Source organism: Astyanax mexicanus, chromosome 18 (assembly GCF_023375975.1).
Source record: "Astyanax mexicanus isolate ESR-SI-001 chromosome 18, AstMex3_surface, whole genome shotgun sequence".
NCBI classification, from domain to species: domain Eukaryota; kingdom Metazoa; phylum Chordata; class Actinopteri; order Characiformes; family Acestrorhamphidae; genus Astyanax; species Astyanax mexicanus.
This window is the reverse complement of record NC_064425.1, coordinates 6,289,139-6,316,051: the sequence shown is the minus strand read 5'-3', so window position 1 is coordinate 6,316,051 and position 26,913 is coordinate 6,289,139. Positions and strand designations below refer to the sequence as shown.

Sequence of the window (26,913 nt, the reverse complement as noted above, 5' to 3'; positions counted from 1 at the left end):
GGTGATGTCGATCAGCTCAAGGCATCTGTGAGCTGATGTATTAGAACTGAGTCGCTGCGCTTTCCTCCGAGTGTGCTGTGAGGCCCATGTATCGCCCTCCTGGTGGGTGTTGGGGCATCACTAGTGATGGGGGGAGTCTTAATGAGTGGGTGGGTTATTGGACGTGTCAATTGGGGAGAAAATGGAGAGAAAATTGAGCAGTTGGTGTCCAGTATAGAGAGGCATTACCTGTAATAAGTGTAAGTGCAAAATGTTCAACAGTGGTTGTACAATCCTGTATTGTTAATGCCAAACATAACTGTCACCAAGTTCTGATTCTTTCATCAGTGTAATGCAAAAGAAGCTGGATTTGTTCAACCAAAAAAAAAAAAAAAAAAAACTATTTCTATTATTTAGCAATCTGGTTTTGATGTTCTTGTGCCCAGTGGAGATAATCTTTCTTCACAGCATCAGAACTCAGAACGTTTTGAGGCCTGTTTGATCAGCGATGCATTGTTGCATGACATTCTGTCCACTATAAACTCTTGAAATACTTGACGAGCGAAGGGCAACAACTGTTTGAGAGGTGTTAGAACTGGCAGTCCTAGCAACATATACCATACAGTGCTTATCAAGGTCACCTGCTGCTCCCATTCCAGCACTCAGTTAAACATTGATTGACAATTAATGTTAGAAATGCATAAATCAAGTAGTTTTGAATATTAAAGAAGTCTTGTTAAGTAGTGTTTCTGTCCTGTTGTTGTTGTGTGCAGTTGTTTAGCTGAATAGATGGTAATGTCAGTTGACTAGGGTTAGCTTACATCGCCTAAAGACGGTTATGTAGTCTGTTTGGCGTAGCCTGTTTGTGATGTGGTGATCTCCAGTAGGGGTGTAACGGTACGTGTATTCTTTACGAACTGTCGCGGTACAGGGGTCACGGTTCGATTTGCACAAACACATGCAGAATGAATGTAACCCGGAAAGTGTAGCTGTAGCACTGTTGCTATTAGCAACTCACTATTGACTTCTTACATGAAATGTTTATAAACTGTGGGATTTATTAACTGCGGTGAAGTTTAAAGCATCGTCTTACTGATTTTAGATGTTTTTATTTAGGTAATGTGTTTGTTAGTACTGATTAATCTGGCTTTTCAGACAGTTTAGATGAATAATGATTGTCTGCACTTTCTCTGTCTCCTGTCCTCAGTTCAACCTGCTGCTTGCCTGGCCAGCTGCAGTGCATCATCACCAACTGAGAGTGTTAATAAACCACATGGTGGCAGCAGATACTGTCAGATAGAGGAGAGTAGAGTCTGTGAATAGTGGGAGGTCGGATTGGGTCATTTCAGTTACTTCAGACACTTTCTGGAGTTAGTGGGGCAGGTGGGTAACAGATCATCCTTTTAGCATGGCATGCATTATTTTCATCAATATAATAATATTAGTGGCGTCAGTCGGTTACAAAATTAAATCTGTTTAATCACAACAATATTCTGTGATTAACTGCGATTAATCGCACTTGTTTTTCTTAAGATGCAAGTTTTTATAGTGGTTATTTAAATGAAAATAAAAGAAAGAATGTAAGAAATGTAAAATGCAGTTATATTTATATTAGTGGTGTCAGTTAAAATACTAGTGTATACTTGTAACTTAAGGAGCTGGAATAAAGAATGCATAGTAAATTATATAGAGGAAACTTTTTTACTTTATTATAAACATCTCAGCTTGGTTGTAAAGATTTCTGAATTAGATCTTAATTAACTGAGTATTAAAGAGCGTTTTCACACCTGTAGTTGTAAAAGTTTCTAGGGTCCGTATCAGTTTATGAGTTTTTTGTTTATTTGGAGCGTTTCTCCCTCTGTTTGGTTTGGTTTCACACAGGCATAAAAACGTAAACGCACCAAAATGAGCACCAATAAACCACATGAGCACATTATCTCCTCTGATTGGTCAGAGCTGTCTGGTGCGGGAGCTAGAAAGTAAATTTAGTGAGAAGATTCTGTGTTCCAGCGAGTATATCTCTGCAGTGTGAAGCTGCTTTAACACAGAATGCAGAAATTTGATGCTGCACTTTTAAACACAGTGTTTTCAATGGGACGTGCAGCGCAGATGAACGCTGCACATACTGTGCTCTTAGTGTGTGTGAACAGCATGGAGCAGCAGAGACAGTATTTGTTTTTAGCAGTGTATTATCTGGCTAATATTTCAGATTAAACTGCACCTTATCAGCAGTTTAGCTCAATTGAAAGAAGTATATTTGACAGCTGGGTCGGATCGAGACCAGATCTTGTTCCCACCACAAGCGAATCTGCGAGTTGGGCGGGGGCAGGAATTAATTACACTTAATTGTTTTTTTATGTAATTAATTGCGCCAACTTCTGCCGTAATTAATTACATAAAAAAATGCGTAATTAGTCACATTAGTTATTAAATACTCCATAATAATAATCGTTTTGATTTTTTAGAAAGTAATTTGCATATTGCAGTTTTTTACAGTATCTAGCCCTGTCAGAGTAATTATTTTATTTTATCTAACTAATCATTGGGACACGTTTGGGAAAATTTAACATTGCAAATGTTCTTTTTTTCAAGCTTGCCTTGAATTGGGACACGGCCGGGAAAAAAACGCCCTTATAAGGAGATAGGGAGCCCAAGAACGGGTGAAAAAACGACAGAGAGACAGGGGAGGCATGTAAACAAAAGCTCACCAGAGAAGCTTTTTTTTTTTTTTTTTCAATCGTTCATTATAGTTTATAATGAGGTTGTTAACATTATAGTTAACAACCTCACAGGCTAGATGTTTCATGCTGATGGAGGATATTAAAACATTTTTAAATTCCAATTCCTATATCTAAGAATATTATTGTTTATCATAATAATTTTTTTGCTTAGTATATAATCTAAAAGTTGCTTATACTGACGGGCTTTGCAGTGTACCAATACTATGATATAATAAAGGCCCACATTTTAATTTACACATTATATATTGTGTATTGCTAGCCTTGAACTGATTAGAGAATTCTAACAGTTCAGTCAGTCAGTCAGTGATCTGCACCCTGAAGTTCAGTTTACCTCAGATCAGCTTTACCCTGGGGTGGCTATCACACTGCTATTTAAGTAGTTCCTGACTAAAGTTTTAAAAGAGAATTCATAAAGCTACTCCTCTAGCTTAATATTGACATATTAAAGATTTAACCCCATGCTGAGACAAATTTACTGCTCATAATAGACTGAGGTCCTTCAATTCTGCTGTCATTATTTCTCCTCCATTCAGGTATTAGCCACCGCTGGGTCTGTAATTATCTTAGGCCTGAGTAGGGGCTTGGGAAAAGGCCGCTGACTGAAAGCCTCCCACAGCCCGGTCAGGAACAAAAAAAGAGCCGGGCATTGGGACTCAGATCCCTGCTGGCCCTTTCTCATTCTGATCCACCGGCCTGGAGACGCTGCCCGTGGCTTCCAGCACGTCAGACTTCCACTCACACTTCCAGCAGCCTGTGCTATTGTCATGCTCGATCACCCCCGAGTCAAACAACCACAACAGCGCGTTTATGAAAGCGCAGATGGTAAATTAGTCTCATCTTCGATAATGACAACAACCAGTGGGGCTGTCGGAGGAGCGCTGGAGGAGTCCTTCGGGTCTCTTATTGTTTTCAGACCTGCTACAGAATGTTCTGATCTTCCGGGATGTAAACTGAGAAGGCTTTGATTATGGCAGTGGGTGCTCGAATTGTAGTCTTTACAAATATCTCTGATGAAGCATTTGGCAGTGTGGGGTGAGACAAATTGAGGCAGAGCGTAAACAGTTCCCGGGTTTTTGTGTAATCAGATAAGATCACTGTAGGAATATGTTGTTCCCAAATAATGATGTGTTTAATTTGTTTGTCTAGTCAAATCCAAGTGTAGATCTCTCCTTATCACCCAGTAAGAGAGGGAAGAGATAGACTCTTACACTCATCACCAAAGGAACAAAGGAGTTAACTGACAGGAATAAAACTCGGTGTACAGTCATGTGAGATTATATAGAGTACAGGGGTTGGACAATAAAACTTAAACTAAACTTGCCTTGACCAAGACACTATGCCATGGCCAGAGTCACGAAGCTGTGAACGCTGCACAATACTGCATGTGTAAACAGCATGGAGCAGCAGAGACATAGTTTGTTCATAGCAGTGTATTATCTGGGTAATATTTTAGATTAAACTGCCCCTTATCAACAGTTTAGCTCAATTAAAAAGCAGTATATTCGATAGTATATATATATATATATATTGACAAGTACGTGCAATCTGAGCTGCAGCTTGATGCTGCATTATGCTTTTGTAATAAATCAAAAATACACATGCAGTTGACTAAGGCAGCGCCTAATCACACAGTTAATCAGATGTTAATCAATTGGACAGCCTACTAATTATTCCATGCTTGAGGCACAACATTTAAAAGGCATACTAGAAATGGTCAGCAATGAGGCTGTCAATAAGAATTCATAAGAATACAATATATATATATATATATATATATATATATATATATATATATATATATATATTACCTCAAAAATATTGTACAGGGGGTTAACTATGTTGCAGCACAAACAATAATATGTCAGCACCATATAAGCCACTCAATGAATTGTGTTTGTAAACATTTTCAGCATGTTTTTGAGGCCTTTGCTTCAGTCTAGCCGTGGTTACTGATGCCATTGTTAAATTAAGTCTCCCACAAACAAGCTTTTGGTGTTTTCTCAGTAATTTACACATTTTAATAGGCAGTTCTATGCAAGATTAACTGCTGCTAATTGCATAAACTTTTGTTTTTACATTTTCCCATTTATATTTTTAGAGTTTACCCAAAGCAACTCTAAACTTAGGCCACAGCTCAACAATCAGATCTCATACTTACCTAAATACAAAGATCTACAAGATCTGAGGCCCAGATATGATATTTATATGATGTGCTATACTGAGATAAGACATCGCATGAGTGTAATCACAAACATTTTTACTAGAGCTTCACCTAAATTAACATTTTTGTCCAAAACCGGACAAAATGTAAAAAAATCCTTAAAGGTCTCATTGTTTTTAAATTCATTTTACAATGTCTAGTTGTGATCTCTAGTATGAATGAATGCCATGTGAGCCATTTTGTGGGGAAGAAAAAAAACTGTTCAGGTGTTTCTATTTAACCCTGCTTTAGATCACTGAATTAGTGGTCTCTGAAGAAAGACAGGATTTGGCTCTTGCTCATGAATATTCATACATTCAGATATATCACCTCTGATTGGCTTACAGGACTGCAGCAGAGAACACCTAGCTGCCCCCCACGTCAGTTTTAGACACAATGTAAAATTGAGAGACCTATAGCATTTCACAAAGAACAAGGAAAAGTGGATTTTAACAGAATGAGACCTTTTAAAAAAAACTTTGTTAGAATAAACACTGAAATAGGACTTAAAATGAATAATTCATTGTTCAGTATAAATTATTCAGTCTTTTCACTCGTTCAGCCAAACACAAAGTGCTATAATATTGCCAAATATTCAGTGCATCACTGCTTTTAACTGTTTGAACTCTAAGTGTATTAAAATGTTATAAATCCTAATGCAAAAACAATAATATGAATTAGATGGTAGTAGTTTATCATATTTTGTGCAGAGTCCCATTGCATGAGTTCTATTATATGGGGTTATAATATAATAGTTTTGGGTTATATTCTATTAACAGATATTTTATGGCTACCATTGACTAGGGGGGATTATTCTGCTGCTTTGGTGCCAGGACAAACATCTGAAGATGCAGTATTTCGTGTCTCTTGAGGGATGGTGGGTCAAGCCAAACCAATCTAGCCAATCTAGAAGCCCAAAGGGTTTTGGGTACAAATTGGACTTTGACCTTTGCCATGAGGTAGGGATGAGCTGATTCAATTTTGGCATTGAAGCATCTTCATAGCTTTAAATCTGCTGTGGCCGGCAAAGAAGCAAAGAAACTGGCTGAACCTGATGCATTCTGGATCTTTTGCAAGAGTCTGATGGCATGCATAGGATGACTAGCCAGGAGTGAGTTACAATAGTGAAGATTGAAATGATGAATGAGTGGACAAGCACCCAAGGTCAGGTTCTCCAGATGTTGAGTTGGAGAAATCAGCTCAACTGTGTCAAGTTTGCAACATGTTTTCAACCCGAGAACAATGAGCCTTATTCACCACCTGTTCTTAAGAAGATATTTCTTCTTAAAACCTGCTTGTAGAGGCCAGATGGATCCATCATTATTAAGAACAGACCTGTGAACAGCCCTGCAGTTTAAAAACACATCATCATTCTGATAGACTTATTATTAGAACAAATTCTCAAGAACCAATTAAGACAATTCCTAGAAAGACATTAGTAAATGAGGCTCAATGACTACAAAAATACAGGGGTTGGACAATGAAACTGAAACACCTGTCATTTTAGTGTGGGAGGAATCTTCATTAATTGCACATTGCACCAGTTAGAGCAGAGTGTGAAGGTTCAATTAGCAGGGTAAGAGCACAGTTCTGCTCTAAATATTGCAATGCACACAACATTATGGGTGACATACCAGAGTTCATAAGAGGACAAATTGTTGGTGCACGTCTTGCTGGCGCATCTGTGACCAAGACAGCAAGTCTTTGTGATGTATCAAGAGCCATGGTAACCAGGGTAATGTCAGCATACCACCAAGAAGGACCAATCACATCCAACAGGATTAACTGTGGATGCAAGAGGAATTTTATCCAAAAAACATAAAACCACGGCTGCCCAAATCACAACAGAATTCATGGTGCACCTCAACTCTCCTGTTTCCAGCAGAACTGTCCGTCAGGACAATAAATTATTGTGGTCTAAAACCAGGTGTTTCAGTTTCATTGTCCAACCTCTGTATGTGTGCACTTCTGCAGCTGGAGTGACCGGGGAGTCCACATTTCTGAAGAGATGAGAGGATCTCAGTGAAGACCCTTAGCTTCCTTACAGAGTGGATGAAATCGATTCCACGTTATGTTCAGAGAGACAGAGAGAACTCTCTCCACTTCTTCATTTCTTTGGTTTTACTATGGGTTAATGAGTTTCCCCTTCTGAAGTCTCCATTGCTCCACCAGCCGCTCGCTTTCAGTAAAACTGAGTTGAATCCTCTTTTAGAAGCTGTATGTGTGACTTAAGTACGTAAAGATGTGTGACGTGGCCAGAAGAACTCCTGCGAAAAAACAACTCGACACCCCAGTTTTTAGAATTAATATATTTATCTTAGCAGGGATGGTCGTTCCAGCACACTGGTACCATTAAACACAATATTTTATCCATATTCTTCTCTACTCAGAAACGCTTCTGCTTTCTGATTTTAAGTTACAGAAAAGTTGTTGGGACTTACATGACTATTGCACAAGCTATATATTGAAATATATTGTGCCGTTTGGATTCGGAGAGGAGAATGGAGTGACCATTCTCAAATGGAGTGACCTTACCAAATGGGGCATGTAGTTCCTGAGTTTTTTTTTTTTCATCTGGGTTTTCACTGATTTCTTGGAGGAATTGTCGTAAGCCTTCCACTTCTGGGAAGATTCACCACAGTTGCTGTTCACTAGTGGTCTCAAAGCCTTAGAAATGGCTTTGTAACTCCTTTCACCTCATTATGTTATATAACATTTTTACATTTTTAAAACTTGCATCACATCACAGATCAGTAGTGTGCTGTTAAGGTTCTGTGAAGCTTAACCTGGTTTGTGAAAATGCTTTCCAGGTGAATGCCATTCTTTTTAGCCTTAAGTAGTTTAGATCTTCACTGAGGGCTGGATTTATTTAGCTTCACGTTTCTCAGCCACCGCTAGCAGGTCCATCTGGAGACACTTCCATGCAGATGTAGCAGACCTACATGCATGTCATTACGGGTAAATAGAGGTGTTCGTTTGTTTGCCTTTGTGTTACACACACCAGAGACGAATCGTTATAAACAGGACCGACCAATACCAGCGCCGGCTTGACCCTGAACCTTGAAAGATAAAGCCTGTGTTGTTTTACAACGGCCGATTCTCCTTGGTAGAGATGGATGCGTTTGAGATAAAGCAGTTGAGCTGGACTTGAGAAAGGCGCTCTCTGTTTTACTCCAACAATTCCCCCGGGTTTTAAAACCGTCTGCTAGTAAGTAATGGCTTGTTTAAAGACTGGCTCGTGACCCAGACTCTCTTCAATGTTTGATTATTCCCTAAGATGAATTGATGCAATACAACCCTTGGCTGCCCAGACAGACCATCATGTTCCATTCGGTAAGCCGGCGGAGCCTGAATCAGACGCCTGTATTCCCTGTATTTGGACAAGCTTCTTGGAGTAATTAGTTTGCATAGGCACCTGCTGGAGACACCTGCGCTGAGCTGGAGCACAGAATCAATCATCTCCCTCCCTCTGAATGACTTTTACACTCTCATACTTCACGCAAACCTGTTTTGGTTTTAAAGCTCACAATTTCATAAATAAAATCCTGTTGGAATCCAGTTCTGGTATCAACCGTCACAAAGCTGAATTTGGAAAATCTGATCAGCAGTTTTCCGTGACAGAAAAAGATGCTAACAAGGATCATTTGTTTGTTTGCTGCAAAGTCTCTTACCAGCTTGAGTATGGTAGTGTTAAGATTAGAGTTTAAAACTCTCTTATAGGGCTGCAACTAAATATTTATATATTTTATAATTTTATTTCTAATTTTTCCCATTTTCTCCCCAATTTACATGGCCAATTACCCAACCCGCTCACTAGGACTCACTAGGAGGGTGAAGACTAACACACGCTTCCTCCAATACATGTAAAGCCAGCCACCGCTTCTTTTCGAGCTGCTGTTTAGATACATCAGCTCACAGACGCCCTGTGCTGCGGACATCACCCTGTAATGATGTGGGGAGACAGCGCCATCTACCCACCCGGAGGAAACGGGGCCAATTTTGCTCCCTCTGAGCGCCAGCAGCATGACCTCCCGCTCATAGTGGCAGCGCTTTAGACCGCTGGACCACTCGACGCCCAACTAAATATTATTTTGATAGTTGACTAATCTGATGATTATTTTAGTGATTTTAGTCAATTAGTCAACAATTTTTCTGCCATGTCCTCCATCTCTAAAAACAGTAGAAACTGCAGAACATAAGATTTTAAAAGGCAATTAAATATTTGAAGGTTGTTTAAATGTGGAAAGTACTGATATTTAGTGAGTAAATATGTAACCTGTTGTGTTTGGGCACTTTTGAAGACACGGACTAAGTTGAGTGGAACTTGTGTAAGCGAGCATTTACCCTTTATCTCCCATTGCACTTCTGTCCCCACACTTTGTGTAATGCGGTACCGTTGCAAACGATGATTAGTCGACAATTAAAATTTGTAGAATTTAAAGAATCGACTAATCTTTGCAGCCCTACTCTCTTATAAACTCCTCAAACAGCATCAGATAGTTTTACTTCAGTGGAGAAAGAACACTTTGTTCCTTCTAGGCACTAAGTCATTTTTAATTCTGACGATTTGTACTAAATAAATTGTATTAAACTTGTTAAACAGCATTTACTCATTTATTCATTGTTTTATTCTGAAGTCAAGGCTATAAAAAAGTTTATTCAGCTTTTTGTTGGAGTAACTGGCTTTCTACTAGAGTTCTACTAGACAATTGCTATGAGCTTTTGATTGCATTCAGTTACAAGACTCTTAGTGAGGTCAGGATATTGGGTGATTACTGACACACCTCTTCCCCCAACTCCCCAACTATCATCAAAAGTTTTAGGGCATTTTCATACCGGCACCACTTTGTACTTTGCCCTAAGACCCTAGTTTGTTTGTACCCTTAGTGTGGTTCGATTGAGCAGGTGTGAAAACAGTAATCACATTCGGGTGCAGAACATTACATTACATTACATTACATTTGGCAGACGCTTTTGTCCAAAGCGACTTACAATAGTCAAGTACAATGTAAAATAAGTTTAAAGGTAAAACGTCTTTGGATAGGGATAAAAGGAGGTCAAAGGGGAATAATAGGATAGAGGAGTGAAGGAGAGGAAGAAGGAAATGAGGTTAGAAGTAGTTAGTGTGTTAGAGGTGTTAAGAGAGTAAGTGCTCTTTGAAGAGCTCTGTCTTCAGGAGTTTATTAAAGATAGTGAGAGATTCTCCTGATCTGGTAGTGGAAGGTAGTTTGTTCCACCATTGGGGAACTCTGTATGAGAACAAAAGAACCACATTGAGACCTGATAGAGGAGGTGGTGTCGTTCCCAAACAAACTCTGGAGAGGTTCGCTTTTGGTGAGAATGTGATCCAGTCTCGATCTGACCCAACTATCAAACATACTCCTTTTATTTAAGGTAAACTGCTGATAAGGCACAGTTTAATCTGATATATTAGCCATATATTAGCTAAATACCACAGCCATGTACAAATGCTGTCTCTGCTGCTCCAGGCTATTTAGACAGACAGACAGATCTATGAGGCTATAAAAAACTTACTATACAAGGTAAAGATCTATCTGTAAACGGAGCAATGCAATAGATGTTAATAATAATTAACAGCGCAAATTGCAAGGTGCAATGACATTGATTATAAAAGTGTCTGATGTGCCATAGAAATATAAATATGCATACGTTACAAAATAGTTCTGCAAAGTGAATACGTGAATACCCATCCATGGGTAAATGTGCTTGAATGTAAGTGAGGTTGGGAAGTGATAGTGTAAAATATTAAGAATTAAGTGGCTGAATAATGTCCATGTGGTGTGACTGGGTTAACACTGAGTTTACACTGAGCGCAGTATGTTTTACTATGTGTACATCTGTGCTGCACATCCTAAAAAAAATACTACGCTTGAAAGAGCTTAAGTCTCTGCCTTCTACATTTTCTAGACACGGTGCTAAATAAAGAAAATGAGGTGTGGAGCATTAGAACTGTGTTCTCTAAATGATAGTGGATAATGATGAGTTGGGGAGTTGAGGATGAGATGGGGTGGTGATTATCCTGAAGATCCAACCTTGACCTCAATAATGTTCATATCGCTGAATTCAATCAAATCATCACAGCAATTTTCCAAAATCTAGTTTAATTAAAATATTCCAATTTTTAATATCTAAGTAAAAACCTTTCCAGGACAGTAAAGACAGTTACTCAAACAAAAGCCATTTTAAGGCCTTTTTAATAAGAAACACTGCATGAGCATGTGTCCCAATACTTTTGCCCATACAATGTATATTACTTACTATAGTAGATTTCTTTAGTTTTTATAAAGCTAAATTTTGCACTCTTTCACCTTCAGCATTAATGAAAATACATGATTAATCTCAAACATTTGCAAGACAAAATGCAGAGCTAAGCTGTAGGGACGGAATACACACTTCTACAGTAAGTGCTGCACTGCAGGAGTGTTTCCAGACTGTTTGTTGTACTGGGACATGTGGAGAAATTAAGGTAGACACAGCTTAACCTGTTTGCTTGCCAGTCAAAAAGGCCAAGCAGTCTGTGTGAAGGGTAGATATTTTTGGACGGAATATTATGACCAGGAAAAGCTGTCAAATCAGTCACAAATAGATCTCTTGTTTGTTTAAAAAAATGTAATTTATTTTCTTTTTCAGAACCTTTTTTTAATGGCCCAGACAGACTTTGTACCTACAGTATTTAAGTCCCTATATAAATGGAATTAGTTTTACATGGGGAGGTGGGGTTACATATTTTTTACTACAGACATCATGAAAATAGATAATCGATTGGTACGGGATGAGAAAACTCAGCATAAATGATGGGAGATGGGAGTATCTACTTGATTTACACACTGATGTCACCTTGAAAAAAATGTGATGATGACTTTACAGTATTATAACACACTTATTATTAATAAGAAATTTAGTTTGAAAATGACTCTGCTTCCTTGATTTACTTTAAATGAAATGTAAAATTTACAGATGATCAGTGATGGTTTGGAGAGACATGTGATCTGCTGGTGTTGATCCACTGGGTTTATTATCAAGTCTAAAGTCTAAAGGATTTCATTTTCCAGCAGGACACTGCCATAAGTACCAATTGGTCTTCTATAATATTAAAATTTTCTGAGACACAGATTTTTGGGTTAATTGGGTCATAATCACCAATAATAAAAGAAACAAACGCTTAAAATAGATCACTCTGTATGTAATACATCTATATTATATTTGAGTTTGACATTTTGAACTGAACTACTGATGCAAAGTAACTTCTCAGTGATATTCTATTTTTGTAAATTGTCAAGACATTGTAAAGAATGATGCAGCTTTTTATGTTTTGGAATAAGAAATAAAATATGAAGTTTTTAGTTGGGTCTTTTGAATACTACAGTGCTGTCACTCTCAGTCAGGGTAGGGCATAATCTGAAAATAGCCGTTGACTAACGAGAAACGAATGGGCGAAGGGTAGGATTTGCTGTTGTCTGTTAGAGTTGGATTCGGTATGAAATCCCAGAGACAATGACTTTGTTGTTTTTGCCGCTCTAAATTAAGCCAGCATTCCAGTCGCAGTGCCCACCCAAATGACTGCTCCAGCAGTGTCATTTTTTCCAATAGAAATTTAGAAGCCAATTAGGCAAGGCTCCAAATGGAATATACTTATCATGTTTATGTTTTTGGAGTGTCAGAAGAAATCAAGACCTCCATTAGCATCTGAAAAGGCCTGTTTAAGCCTCGCTGGCTCGGTTCTGTCCATAGTAGCCCTTTTTTCCACTACTCTTGCTTTAAGCAATGCATTCCACACTAATGTCTTGTGTTCCTTCTCAAAAACCCTGCCAGTCCAAATGAGCTGCACTTTATAAACTGCAGTAATACCATTAGTGGAATAAAATGTACTACTGTTGATCACCACTGCTCCCCGTTCCATCACCTTACCTCAGAACCGTTAAGGTCTTGAGTCAGTCACAGCACAAGACTTTACAGTGCTCATCATCAGCACCGGCCGACCCTATTTATATCCTGGATTGGATTAGGTGATTGCTTTCTGAAGAGCTGTACTGATAAGTTTAGATGTTTTTAAATATGGAGATCATAATGAGATATTTAGAGAATTATCTGGTGTTAAATGTACTCTGAACAGGTCAGATTATTGTCCTGTAAACAATACATTACTGATGGAACGTGATCACAAACGACAGACAGGGATAAGTGTCATCTTTGGCACAGATCTTTTAATGAAATGGAAAAAAAAAAAAAATCAGACTGTTGTTTTAAATACAGCTTTATTATTCACCATGACAACCACAGAATGTTTAAAGTCAATGTTAAATGCTCGGTACCACTTTAAAATAAGACTACCTTTATAAAAGGTTTAGAAATGGTTTACAATTAGTTTATTAATGGTTACTAATTAGGTTGTAAATGCCTTAAAAATCATTAATAATCAGTTATAACACATACGTAGAAAGGGCAACAATGACCTGTTGTTTGCCACATAGTGAACCCACAGCCATCTATACTGCTGCCCTTTCTACATACGTGTTATAACTGATTATTAATCATTTTTAAGGCATTTATAACCTAATTAGTCACAATTTATAAACTAATTGTAAACCATTTATAAACCCTTTATAAAGGTAGTCTTATTTTAAAGTGCTACCAAATGCTCAATACACACAGATAGGATCAATCCTACTGGTTACAAACTACCCACCAAGTTTTGTCTTCTTATAATCTGAGAGGAGCTAGGGCCATCTTGAAAGAAAATGTGAATTGTCGCTAAATAAAAAAAAAAAAAGCTAATTTGCATATTTGTGAAATCACATCATATTTACATGTTGCCACCTAAGAGATAAGTACGACTACTTTATATTTGCACAGATTCTGTTTTTATTACTACATTGAAATAAGAGACTCAGAATTTAGCAGTATTCTACAAATCTATAAAATGGGGACTTTTATATACAGTGCGGAAAATAAGTATTGTTCACAATGAAATTATATAAAACAATCATACATCATGGTTTCCGGATTTTTTTTTTTTATATTATGCCTCTCACAGTGGACATGCACCTAAGATGAAAATGATTTCTCCATGATTTCTAAGTGGGAGAACTTGCAAAGTCAGAAGGTCAAATACTTGTTTTCCTCACTATATATAAAAAAAAAATATATATATATATATATATATATATATATATATATATATATATATATATATATATATATATATATATATGGGTCGCTAGCCCTAAGCTGACCTTCTAAATTAAAGGTGTACTCACACTAGGCAATCTGAGCTTTGCCCAGGCATGGTTACTTGCCAAAGCACGGCTCGATTGACTAGTGTGATCGCTCAGAACCGTGCCGGAAAATAGGGGTGGGCGATATGCCTAAAATAATATCACGATATTTCATGTTATTTTCACGATAACGATACTTTTGTCGATATGACGAAATACTGAATTTAAAAAATGATTTCAAGAATACACTACTCAACCAAAATGAATATTATTTTTTTTTTGCATACGATATGATATGGCACACCCTTAACTTAACTGAGATTTAAAAAAAAAAAAAAAACAAGAATTTGATCAGATTTGTAACAGAAGTCAATGATCCAGAATGTCATGATAATAATAATAATAATGCACTACAAATATCTCCATATATTCAGGATAGATCTAATCTGTCTCTAGTAGATATATAATGGGAACTGAGAACAGTGTGATTTTTTCTTTTGCTAAAAACAGCAGAAAAGTAGTACCCTGATGTGATAATTAGGGGTGGGTGATATGGCACCATATTTCAGGGTTTAGTATCATTTACGGCAGGGGTATTTAATTAGAAATTAGTATGGTCCAGTTGGATAAAATTTCGTCAGTCCAAGGTCCGGACCGTGCCATTTTAACCTGAGTTATGATTCAATGCTATATCCCGTATACTATACTATACTATATATATATATATATATATATATATATTTAAAACATCTGACCCGTTAGGTTGTTTGAACTGTGATGAAAAAATCTCTTTATTAAGGCATTTTTTCCCGGCCGCGTCCCAATTCACTAGCTGGGGCAGCGGTCTGCACAGATCTGATTGGCAGAGGAGAGCTTTGGTGATCTTACAGCAAACGTGATTGCTCTGAGTTTACTGCGCCACAAAGCATGTTTACCGTAAAGACAAGAAACATTCCGCCGCTTTAAATGAGCATAGTCAGAATGAAATCCTTCTCAATAGTTTATTGGTTTGGGTCCGCATTGGACAACGTCTGGGTCCGGACCCGGGCCGCGGTCCGCCTATTAGTGACCCCTTATTTGCGGTATTGAAAAATTTTGCCGATATTACCGTGTACAATGCGATATGGCCCACCCCTACTGGAAAATCACCCCCTCTCGCCCCCTCACCCCCTCTGTCACTATGTATATAACAGTGACTGAGATAACCGTGACTTTTGGCTTGTTTTTCTAAGTAAGTTTATCTAAGTAGATTATCTCCGCTTTTATCAAGAAGATGCACTCCCGAGAGAGGGTGCTTTTCATGGCGGGGATGCTGAATTCGAAGCAACACCAGCAATCCCACTGAGCCCACTGAGTGATGTAAGTGTGCATGGGCACGGATTGTTTAAACGCAGTGTGAGTGCAGGCCAGACAGGGAGTGGGGAGGAGGCAGAACCATTCTCTAGCACAATTCAAACAAACTATGCCTAGTGTGTGAACACCCTAAAACTGGGTCCCTAACCCTAAGCTGACCTTCTAAACTAAAGCTAACTAATAAGCTAGCTTCAAGCTAATGCAATACAATGTTTTGTAGGACTTTCACTGAGGCCCCAAGCTTGATTAAACTGTTTGGACAAAACTCACGGTGATATGTTATTGTCCATCTTGTGAGGAAGCAGACATGTTTTATTCTTCACTATAAAAACACTGTCCTGATATATATCCGGTGCATGTTGGAGAACCATCATGAAGGATCCCAGAACGAAGAACGTGCTTCAGTCAGTTCTGTTTCCACAGCCCTTCCTGTCCTTCTCCTCCTGGGGTGGATTTGTTTGTCTGTGTATTTCTGTTATTTTATAATGTGTTGTGCACTCTCTGTTCCCAATCAGTAAATCTGCTCACCTCTGTCTGAGACAGATTCAGGAAGACACGTTACTGTCACAGACCCTTCCAGAAATCCAGGCCAGTGGTCTTTATTGTCTCTGAAAGAGCGAGCGTGTTGTCATGTTTACAGCCGCTTATGTGTATTTCCAGACTGCGCTATGGAGATATTTCACCGTAAATGTCTTCTGCAGGAACTGTGAAGATTTGTGAGTCGGACGCTGACTCTCAGTGACAGTTACGATGCCGTGTGGGTGCGGATTGAGCCCTTTGTGAGTTTCTGACATTGTGTTTAACTGTGTGGTCTTTTGTGTGTGTGTGTGTGTGTGTGTGTGTGTGTGCAGGTGGCTGGAGGTCGGCGTGGCTAATCTGACCTGTACACAGTACTGGGTGACCTACCTGCAGGTGCTGCAGGACGCTGTGTGGCCGGGGGGGTGCCTGCCCACCCAGCCACGGCCTCAGCGCAGCCAGCAGCAGAGAGATGGAACCAAGCAGCAGTGTCTGCAGTGCTTGATGAAGCTGGTGCCAGGTAGTGTTTCTTTTTTTTTTCATGTTTCTTCTTAATGAAAAATTATAAGTAAAATATTAACACCTTTTATAATCTGTGCAAATGTTTTACCCTTCAAATTATATATAAATTAACTTTAAATACAAACTTTTTATTTTTGCTATGCTTTAAAAAAATAAAAAATAAATAAAAGGTTAAACATTAATATTTTAATATCCCAACAGACATACTAACAAAGCACAATATATTGTGCTTTTAAATTACTGTTTACAAACACTGTCACCTTAAACCGCACTGAGACACTTTATCTTGTACTGCTCTTAATTCACATTATCATGCTGCTATAGCAAAACTTGCACTCAGGACTGTGTTGCTGCTAGCTGCCTACTCTCCCTATTTTTTTTTTGTGTATTTATCTTTATCTATTTGTTTAACTCAATTTTTATTGCATTCCTTTATATAGTTATCTTATTTTATCTTTATTATCTTTGTTAACAACAGCTCTTGGGTGTAAACTGGATCGTAAGATCACAGTTCCTTCCACCTCATGTACAACATGTGATGCGAATGACAATAAAGTCCCCTTGAATCCTTAAATCCTTGAAAATAGTGCAGTTTTAGTAATACAGTTACATCAGTAGAGCTACTTTAAACATAGATTTATCTCAGCACTGCTACTCAAGTTACAAGTTACAGTTACTTCATTCTTTACTCCATTCTTTTGTAAACTTACCTCAGCATGGCTATTCTAATCACAAATAGACCTTAGTACTGCTGATTTAATCATAGGTTTAACTGTGCAGTGCTATTTTAATCAATCAAATTTACAACAGCATTGCTATTCTGGTAACTTCTAATCGTCAGTGGCACATGGCAGTGCTATTCTAATCACAAATGTACCTCAGCATTGCTATTCTAATCTTAAATTTAATTCCGCCGTGCTATTCTTTTTATAATTTTAAATCAGCATTGCTGTTCCAAAAACTTCACTTCAGTGCTGATTTAATAATTTTAAATAATTGTACCTCAGCAGTGCTACTCAAGTGACTAGAATTCACGTAGAGAAAGGCAGACAGTATTTTGTTAAATAAACAAATGCTAAGGGTATACTTTGAGTAGAGGTAGTATATTGGCATCCAACACTGCTGACTATGGGCAAAAACTACAGGGTGGCTTTAAATAAATTAGTATTTAGTCAAAGCTATTTTTGGTAATACATTTGGTTGCCAAATATTCAGTGCATCCCCAATACTAGGTACTGGATGGGAACTACAAAGAACTGAATGGTGAAATATTTGAACAAAATGATCTCATATGTGTTTCACTACATAGAGAACGCCTGAGTCACCGGTTTGTGAATATGCAATAACACTGTCTCCGTCTTCAACAGCGTGTTAAAACAGTTTGCCTGCTTCACTCAGCACTTCTAAATCTACTGCACGAGCGTGTGACAGTGCTCTCCGCTGTGTTTACAGATCTGCTCTCAGATATGCTGGGCTCTGAGAAGTACAAGCTCTCTTGGCAGACGGTGCTGGACTCTATCCAGGATCCTATCATAAACAGGTCTGCCTCAGAACACACACACACAGACACACACACACACACACACACACACAGATGGAACAATCAATACTGCAATCAGCTTTATTATGTAAGATGCAGACTGTTTTTATTCTTTAACAAATCCTGCTTTTACAGAATGAAATCATTCTGCATACAAAGCAAAAGTGGTGTAGAAAAAGATTCTTTATTAAACCTTTAAACTTATCTTTAACTTAAAAATAATTGTAGAGCCTTCTTGGCTGATTTGAGGGAGCAATCTTTAAGTGTGAGTCTCCATTTATAATATGTTGTATATAAAACTGTAGTGCTTCTCTGTAAATAAGCTATAATGCTTGTGAGAATGGCACAATTATTAATAACCCAAGCCTTATTTATGTTAAATCATGTTATATTACTCTCCCACCTCAGTCTACACTGTAATCCCAGAAGTTGCTTGAACTCAAATAATTAAGTCTGTTTTACATAAAATTGAATATTTCTAAACAATACTCAACTATTTTGAGTTAGTTGAACATTTGTGGGCACATAAACATTCAAACTGAGATCTTTGAGTTGAACCAACTTATAACTGAGTTTAGTCTGTTGCCATTAACAACTTCTTTTCCATTGGCTTCTGTCACAATCTGTTTGCATACTGGGTGTGTCACTCACCATCAGTGTGTAGTGATTCAACCTGGGCTACCTCAGAAATAAATCAACTTCACATTTAGTTGTATTGATGCTAACTCAAGTTTTCATTCCCCCTTGCTTAAAACATTTGAGCAAACCGGCTGCCTTAAAAAAAGGTTAAGGGGGCGCCGAGTGGTCTAGCGGTCTAAAGCGCTGCCACTATGAGCAGGAGGTCGCCGGTTCGAACCCCAGCTCATGCAGCTTTGCCATCAAGCTGCCGGCGTTAGAGGGAGCAAAATTGGCCCTGCTCCCTCTGGGTGGGTAGATGGCGCTCTCTCCCCACATCACTCCTAGGGTAATGTCTGCAGCACAGGGCGTCTGTGAGCTGATGTACCAGAGCCGAGTCGCTGTGCTTTCCTCCGAGCGCGCTGTGATGCTGCTCGGTAATGCTGCATCAGCAGCAGCTCGAAAAGAAGCGGTGGCTGACTTCACATGTATCGGAGGAAACATGTGTTAGTCTTCACCCTCCTGGTGTGTTGAGGTATCACTAGTGATATGGGGAGTCCTAATGAATGGGTTGGGTAATTGGCCGTGTAAATTGGGGAGAAAATGGGAAAAATTAGAAATAAAATTAAAAAAAAAAAAAAAAGGTTAAGTAAACTCAACTTATCCGGTCTTGCAGTATAACAAAAATAAAAAAGTTCAATCAACTTCCCCTTTAGTTGTAATAACTTGATGTTCTAAGTTATGCTAACTTAAGTTTTCATTACCCATTATTTAACTTTTTAAAGGCAACTGGTTTCCTCAAATTTCTTCAAGTGAATTCAACTTATCCGGGCTTTCAGTGTACGTGCTTCTTCCACATTCAGTGTCTGTTCTGCATCTCTCAGCTTGTCCAGAAATGCATGTTCTTTAAGTGCGTCTTTAAAATTCCAGACTATACTGATTAAGGCAGTAAGAAAACACACACACAGTGCTGGGCAGCCACCTCATTGTCCGAGGAGCCTTTTGAATGTTAGGTGACTTATTTAAGGTACTCAAGGTACCTCAGTCTTATATTGTATGGGAATAGAAAGTGCTGTTTCTGCTGTTTAAGGGATTCAAACTTCTCTAACCTTTAGGTCAGACAGCTGCCAAAAGGCCCAGAATCAGTAATAACATCCCATAATAACTGCCCATATAGTTACATGGGATAAATAGAGGTTAAAGTATAAATTGAATTTTTTCTTATTTTACACTATTATCTACCCAATTTCACATGCCCCCAACACAAGAGGGTCCAACACTTTTCAAACTACCATTTATACAGCATCTCTACACAGCAAGGTGTGACTTCCCAGCTCTGATACATCAGCTAAAAGGCGCCTGTGCTGACCAACTTCACACTAACAGTGATGAGGGAAGAGACAGAGCCATCTACCCACCCAGAGAGAGCTCTCTCAGACTCTGGATGCTGATGCCAAACTCAGTTCCCTCATGGTATTTGTCCACTAGCACTTAAGCCTTGACGCATCCTATTCATTTTAATGTAGAGAGTCGCCACATGCCGTGGTGCATGCTGGGTTGCTTTGTGTTAAATGCAGCCCCGCCCTCTTAAGAAATCAAATAAATCTGGCAGCCGCGATCTTAAAACACAATGATGTACAGTAGGGGTGTTCCAAATCGCCAACATTTTTGAATATCGTGAACGATATTATTCCCTGAAATATCGTTCCATAATACCCACCCCTAATTATCACATTAGGGTACTACTTTTTTGCTGTTTTAAGCAAAAGAAAAAAATCACATTCATGTCTCACTTCCTATTAAATATCTACTAGAGACCAGTATCACTTATTTTACTTTGGATTTATGGAGATATCTGGAGTGCTTTATTATTAGTAGTATCATTGCATTCTGAATCATTGACTTCTGTTACAAATATATGCTAAAATTCTGGATTTTTTTTTTATATCTCAGTTAGAGGTGTGCAATATCATATCTTATACAATAATAAAATGTAAGTTTTGTTTTGTTGCAGCAGTGTATTTTTTATTTTTTTGTCATATCACCAAGAGTATCGTTATCGTGATAATACCATGAAATATCGTGATATTATTTTAGGGCCATATCGCTCACCCCTAATGTACTGTATGTGTAGCTTTTCAGAACTGGAGAAATGTATAAATTGTTATATGGTGTTTTAAAGCAGTGGTTCCCAACCTATGGGTCGCGACCCAACCTATGGGTCGCCAAAGATCCACGATGGGTCGCGAAGCCCTCTTGATTTTAAGGGGTTTAATATTAATACTATATATAGTCTAGGGTAAGCAAAATTCGCCGCGCTGCGCTGCGCTCTCTCTGTCTCTCTCTCTCTCTCTCTGGCGCGCGCGGGCGCTCTCTCCGGCAGCGCGGAGCTGAATTCAGCGCGAGGCTGAATATAATAATATAATAATATAAGAATATAAAACTCAGTTTAGTTAAATAAATGAAAATGAGTGAGGGCCTGTAAAGTTAATCAATTATTGTCCAATATTTGGACAGGTTGAGGTTTTGGTGATCTGTTTTACTGATTTGAAACTGAAACTGAAACTGATATTCTTTTTTTTTGTTTGTTTGTTTGTTTTTATTTTATATAAATTATTTTTTATTCATTTTAAATAGTTGTATTATTTTATTGATCTAATTATTTTTTTCTTCATAAGATAAAAATTCCTTATGTTTTATGTATCAATTTTTCCTTTTTTTCAGTTTTTATTTGTCATTTCTAAACCCCCCCCCCACCCCAACCCAATTATACACTTACATCTTTTACATTTGGGGGGGGGGGGTTTATGTTGGGTCACCAAAGCTTACAATGGTAAAAATATGGGTCCCTGAAGAAAAAGGTTGGGAACCACTGTTTTAAAGCTTTTAAAATAAACATTATTGGTGCTAAATTCACTGATCTGGTATTTTGGTTTGCAAAATCTGTGTTCTGATTATAGCAGGTATTTAGAGCAAGTTGTTGCTGTTCTGCAAAAACCTAGGTTTTCCTATTGAAATGTTTTTTTTTTTGTTTTTTTTTTTATCTGGCATTTGTTCTTTACATTGTGTCAAAATGTAGTGATGCAAAAATGCAGCAAAATTAATTGAATTGGAAAAAATATATACATTTTCTCCCCCCTGTTAAATAGGTTTTTGGAGATGCAAAGTTTTTGCGTGACAGCACCAAAATACAGTGCATTATGTGCATATGTTATTATGTGTGTGTTTGTTTGGTCACCAGTGTGTCTGACTCATGACTGTGATTGTGTGCAGGCATCTGGTGTACTGCGTGTGGGAGCTGCTGATCGAGTTCCTCATCCCCGAGGCGTCAGACGAGGACTTTCAGAAGACCCTGCTCCACAGCCTGTCCAAAAATGCAGAGAAACTGCCACCATAGGAGCTCTGGAAGGCATCAGCCCCTGCAGGCACATGCGTTTGCACAAACACACATCACACACACTTCACTTGTTGTTGAATACAGAATACAGTGGTCAGACTGGAAAGGTCTCGAAAGGGTCTGTGGAGGGTTTTAGGGTCTGGCTCTGATTTAGCTCTCTTACGTTTTTGGGTCTGAAACACACATGCATGCATCCGGCCGAGCTCTGATTACTGGCCACCTGTTTTGTGTTCTATCAGCCCGAGCCTGATCTCCAAAACACCCCCGTGTACCGGATCCAAATTAGCGGATTCTCCGTCGCCTTCGCGAGCTCTTATCCACCTTCTTCCTGCTCCAGCTTTCAGGCAAACCTTTTACAGATGGACTTAACACGGCCGCGCTCCGTCCCTGAAATGCCATCTCAGACTCGATAACGCTGGAGCGGACTGGAAATCGGCTGAGGGTTCTTCCAGCGCTGTTCTCCTATCTTATTTCTGGCTTTGTTGCTGGCCTTTCCCAGTCGGCTCTGAGTTTACCGGCCACTTGATTCCCTTATCGTGCCCTTTGCTTTCAGGGCCGCCGCACTGTGAAGCACTTGATTCCAGTCTTGCTTTGAGCCTTCCTCTGCACTCCTCTACTAGCCCTCAGCCTATTCTATTCCTGTCTTATCTCTCTGTCCTGTATCGACGGAGGAGAAGGAGTATTCTTTCCATCCAGACTTTTCCATCCTGCTTAACTGTGTGTTAATCAGCTGTTAACACGTGTGGCACGTGTTTCTGGTGTCATGCTGAGACTGTACGTGCTTTATGGGCTTTCAGCTATGTTTCAAAGTCTTTACAACTTAATCTCTGTGTGTGTGTGTGTGTGTGTGTGTGTGTGTGCACGGCTTGTTATGTAGAGCTGAGGCACTTTTGTAATGTTGGCCTTTAACATCAGCCTTGAAGGAAAGGTTATATCCAGGATGACTCAGATGGAAAAGCTCACAGAAGAGAGCAAATTGTCTTAACACAGATTGTCTTAATGGTTGAGTTTTAATTTTAATGGATTAAACATCATTCTTCACACCATATAAGTATAATTTTAAATATATCCCAAGTTTATTTATAAGTTTATTAGGATCATCTACCTTTAATATACAGCTCTGGATAAAATTAAGAGAGCACTTCAGTTTCTGAATCAGTTTCTCTGATTTTGCTATTTATAGGTTTATGTTTGAGTAAAAGAAACATTGTTGTTTTATTCTATAAACTACGAACAACATTTCTCTCAGATTCCAAATATTGTCATTTATAGCATTTATTTGAAAATTAATATTTGGTGGAATAGCCCTGTTTTTTAATCACAGTTTTCATGCATCTTGTCATCATGTTCTCCTCCACCAGTCTTACACACTGCTTTTGGATAACTTTTGAATGCCAAATTCAAGCAGTTGAGTTTGCTTCGAGGGCTTGTGATCATCCATCTTCCTCTTGATTAAATTGCAGAGGTTTTCAATTTGGTAAAATCAAAGAAACTTAGCATGTTTAAGTAGTCTCTTATTTTTTTCCAGAGCTGTATATTATATATTCAGTTGTAGTTTTCTCAGAAACACCATTTGTGAGTTTCATATATTGTTGCACATCTATTACTGCCCGGTTGATTAGTCACAGTCTTATGTAATCTAGCCTGTTCATAGATATTATTTGGATGGACATTTGTGTCATAATGGCTTTAAGTGGTATGGAAACATAAAGGTTAACACAGAAGTGTTATCAGGTATTAGGAATGCACAGTCACATTGGGTTAATAACTTTTTTTTTGTCACATGGTTCAGATTCATTTGGGAAATGTTCACGATTATAGTTAGTCTGAATCAGTTAACAAATTTGCAAACTTGTGTGTTTTCACCTTGGTTTGGTTTGGATTGTTTTTACACATGGAGAAATGTAAGTGCACCACAATGCATCACAACCACTGTCTGATTTAGCCAAATTGCAAAAAAGTGCAGGTGTAAAAAAAAAAAAAAAAACAATTCTCAGTAAAGTAAAGATCATACAGATTAAATATTTTAATGTTTTAACATAAATTCTGACATTTCTGACATACATTGCTCAAGCCTGTATACTAGTGCATCTCAAAAAAATTGAATATCATTTAAAAGCTACTTTATTTCAGTAATTTAGTTCAAAATGTAAAACTCCTATATTATAAAAATGTATTACACACAGAGTGCTCTACTTTAAGCGTTTGCCTCTTTTATTGTTGATGATGATTATGGCTTACAGCTAATAAAAAAAAAACAAAAATCATTATCTTAAGACCAATTGGTACTTTTGGCAGTGTGGGCAGTGTGCCAAGTCCTGCTGGAAAATGAAATCCACATCTCTATAAAAGTTGTCAGTAGCAGAGGGAAGCATGAAGTGCTGTAAGATTTTGTGGGAAAACAGAACTGCACTGACTTTAGACTTGATAATAATACACAGTGGATCAACACCAGCAGATGTGGATTTCATTTTCCAGCAGGATTTGGCACACTGCCCACATATTCTAATATTCGGAGACACTGATTATTGGGTTTTCATTGTCTGTAAGCCATAATAATCATCAACAATAAAAGAAATAAACACCTAAAACAGATCATTCTGGGTGTAATACATCTATATAATATATGAGTTTCACATTTTAGTTTTTAAACTAAATTACTGAAACAAATTAACTTTTAATGATGATATTCAGATTTTCCAGCAACACACAGGGATAGAGTAAGTAATGATAATATAGAAGTAAGTGCACCTGTGAGGAAAAAGTTTTTAACTTGTTCCTATTAAACTGGCAGGTATGGTCAAATTCCATCAGTTCTTTTGTGTGTGTCTTAACTTATAATAATAATATGTAAATGTAAATAGTGGATTAAATTATTTATGTCCTGTTGCCTATAACTACAATACTAGATGTCTTAACTGCCTTACCATATATGTGGATATGTGTGTGTGTGTGTGTGTGTGTGTGTGTGTGTGTTAGTGTCTAAACAAGATTAAACTGTGGCCATAAAGCTCTAAAAAAAAAAAGCCTAATTTATTAAATGATGTTCAATAGAAATAACTTTCCAGAACTGTCTGTTCTTATGTACTGGCATGTTCACCTGCTCTGGTTCAGTGTGTTTCAGTATTGCTGTTTTTACTATTGTTTGAATGCTTTCCCTGCAAAATTGCTCCTGTAATTGTAATGTTCTGCACAGTGTGTAAAGCGCTAGTTGTTGATCTGTACGGGTTTTAATGGCAGCACAACCTTAATGGCGGTTTGCTGTTAAGGGTCAGTTTTATGTGTAGATATATATTTCTATGCCTCGATCGTTGCACTGTTTGTAAACATGTTGGAGGAATTATTTTGTGATTTATGCTGTTGTTAAAAAGTTACTGCCTTGAAATACATTGGAGCTGCTGCTTGAATGGATGTTGTAACATGCTTACTTCTTGAACAAATGTGAGCGCTCAGCATCCAGAACTCTGCAGAAATGATCACAGCTTCCTGCAGCACGTAGCGGCCGTATTGATTTATGTACCTGTGGAAAAAGGTAATGTGCTGAACTGCACATGCTGAACATTTTCTGCCCTTCACTTCGAATCAGAATCCTATTAGAACTGGACAGATGTTAAAGCAACACTATGTATCATTTTACCTTAGAAAAATAGCAGCTTCAGAATCATTCTGATGCTTTATTGACGGGTTATAAGAAGAACAGTTTCTGGGTACCACTTTAAAATAAGACTACCTTTATAAAGGGTTTATAAATGGTTTACAATTAGGTAATTATTGGTTACTAATTAGGTTGTAAATGACTTAAAAATCATTAATAATCAGTTATAAACACATACGTAGAAAGGGCAACAATGACCTGTTGTTTGCAAAGTAGTGAACCCACAGCCATCTATACTGTTGCCCTTTGAACATATGTGTTATAACTGATTATTAATGATTTTTAAGGCATTTACAACCTAATTAGTAACATTAATAAACTAATTGTAAACCATTTATAAACCCTTTATAAAGGTAGTCTTATTTTAAGGTGGTACCCTTTCTGTGTTTTAATGTCTAGACCGCAGTCGAGGTAGAACAGGTCATTGGTAGTTTGGACTGTTTTAAAAAGATTCTTACTCAAGTAGTCTGTTGATTACACCTTAAAAACAGTCTAAAGCCCTGGAAGACTAATCTGGATGGATTAATTCCTCAGGGGGACGTCTGTAAAAAAAACTTTTCACACTTCTACTCAGTAATAAAAACTACTGAATCCGGACTACAACTGAAAAAAAAACAGGAGGACCAGTGAGTTTTTTGGCTTTTTTTCTGATTCACATGACATCATGTTCAGTAGCTCCTCCATTTCCACTCACTGTTGTGTTTTTACGTGGATCTCCGTAGAAGCGCACGCCCACTTAAAGTGTAATTACAGTGTGTGTAAGTGGACAAATAGCTATTTTATTCAACGCAAGGTGACGAAACTCACAGATGTGCGTCCGGACAGAACTAAAATAACTGAAGGACCACAGTAGATAATTCACCCTGTAAATTTCTTTAAGAACGTATGAGAAAACATGTACATGGTCGTTCCGGACGGGAATAAAATCACAGCGGACCCCCCAAAAAAGGGAAAATTATCCCAGGACCCCCTGAGAAACTAATCCCCTCCAGATAGGGCTTAACAGAGCTTCGTGTGACAACATGCACAAATGTTATGTGGTGCCATTGTGGCCTGAAATTCTTCTGCTTCTTTGTTTCTTCACACAATTAAATTATAATTATACAAAAACATCTGCTCAGAGGCTTCTTTTTCCACAATTTTGCTCAATTTTCATAAT

General features: G+C 38.0%; 1 protein-coding gene across 1 annotated transcript in view; it reads left to right on the top strand.

Annotated features, from left to right (window-relative positions):
- snx19b (sorting nexin 19b) overlaps positions 1–25,506 on the top strand; it is a 49,950-nt gene extending 24,444 nt beyond the window's left edge. Inside the window, exons 10-12 of the mRNA XM_007231036.4 lie at positions 16,361–16,545; positions 18,000–18,087; positions 21,976–25,506. Coding sequence (XP_007231098.3) covers positions 16,361–16,545; positions 18,000–18,087; positions 21,976–22,099 — 397 coding nt within the window. The 3' untranslated portion in view covers positions 22,100–25,506. The remainder of the gene's footprint in view (positions 1–16,360; positions 16,546–17,999; positions 18,088–21,975) is intronic.
- Positions 25,507–26,913: the final 1,407 nt, after the last annotated feature.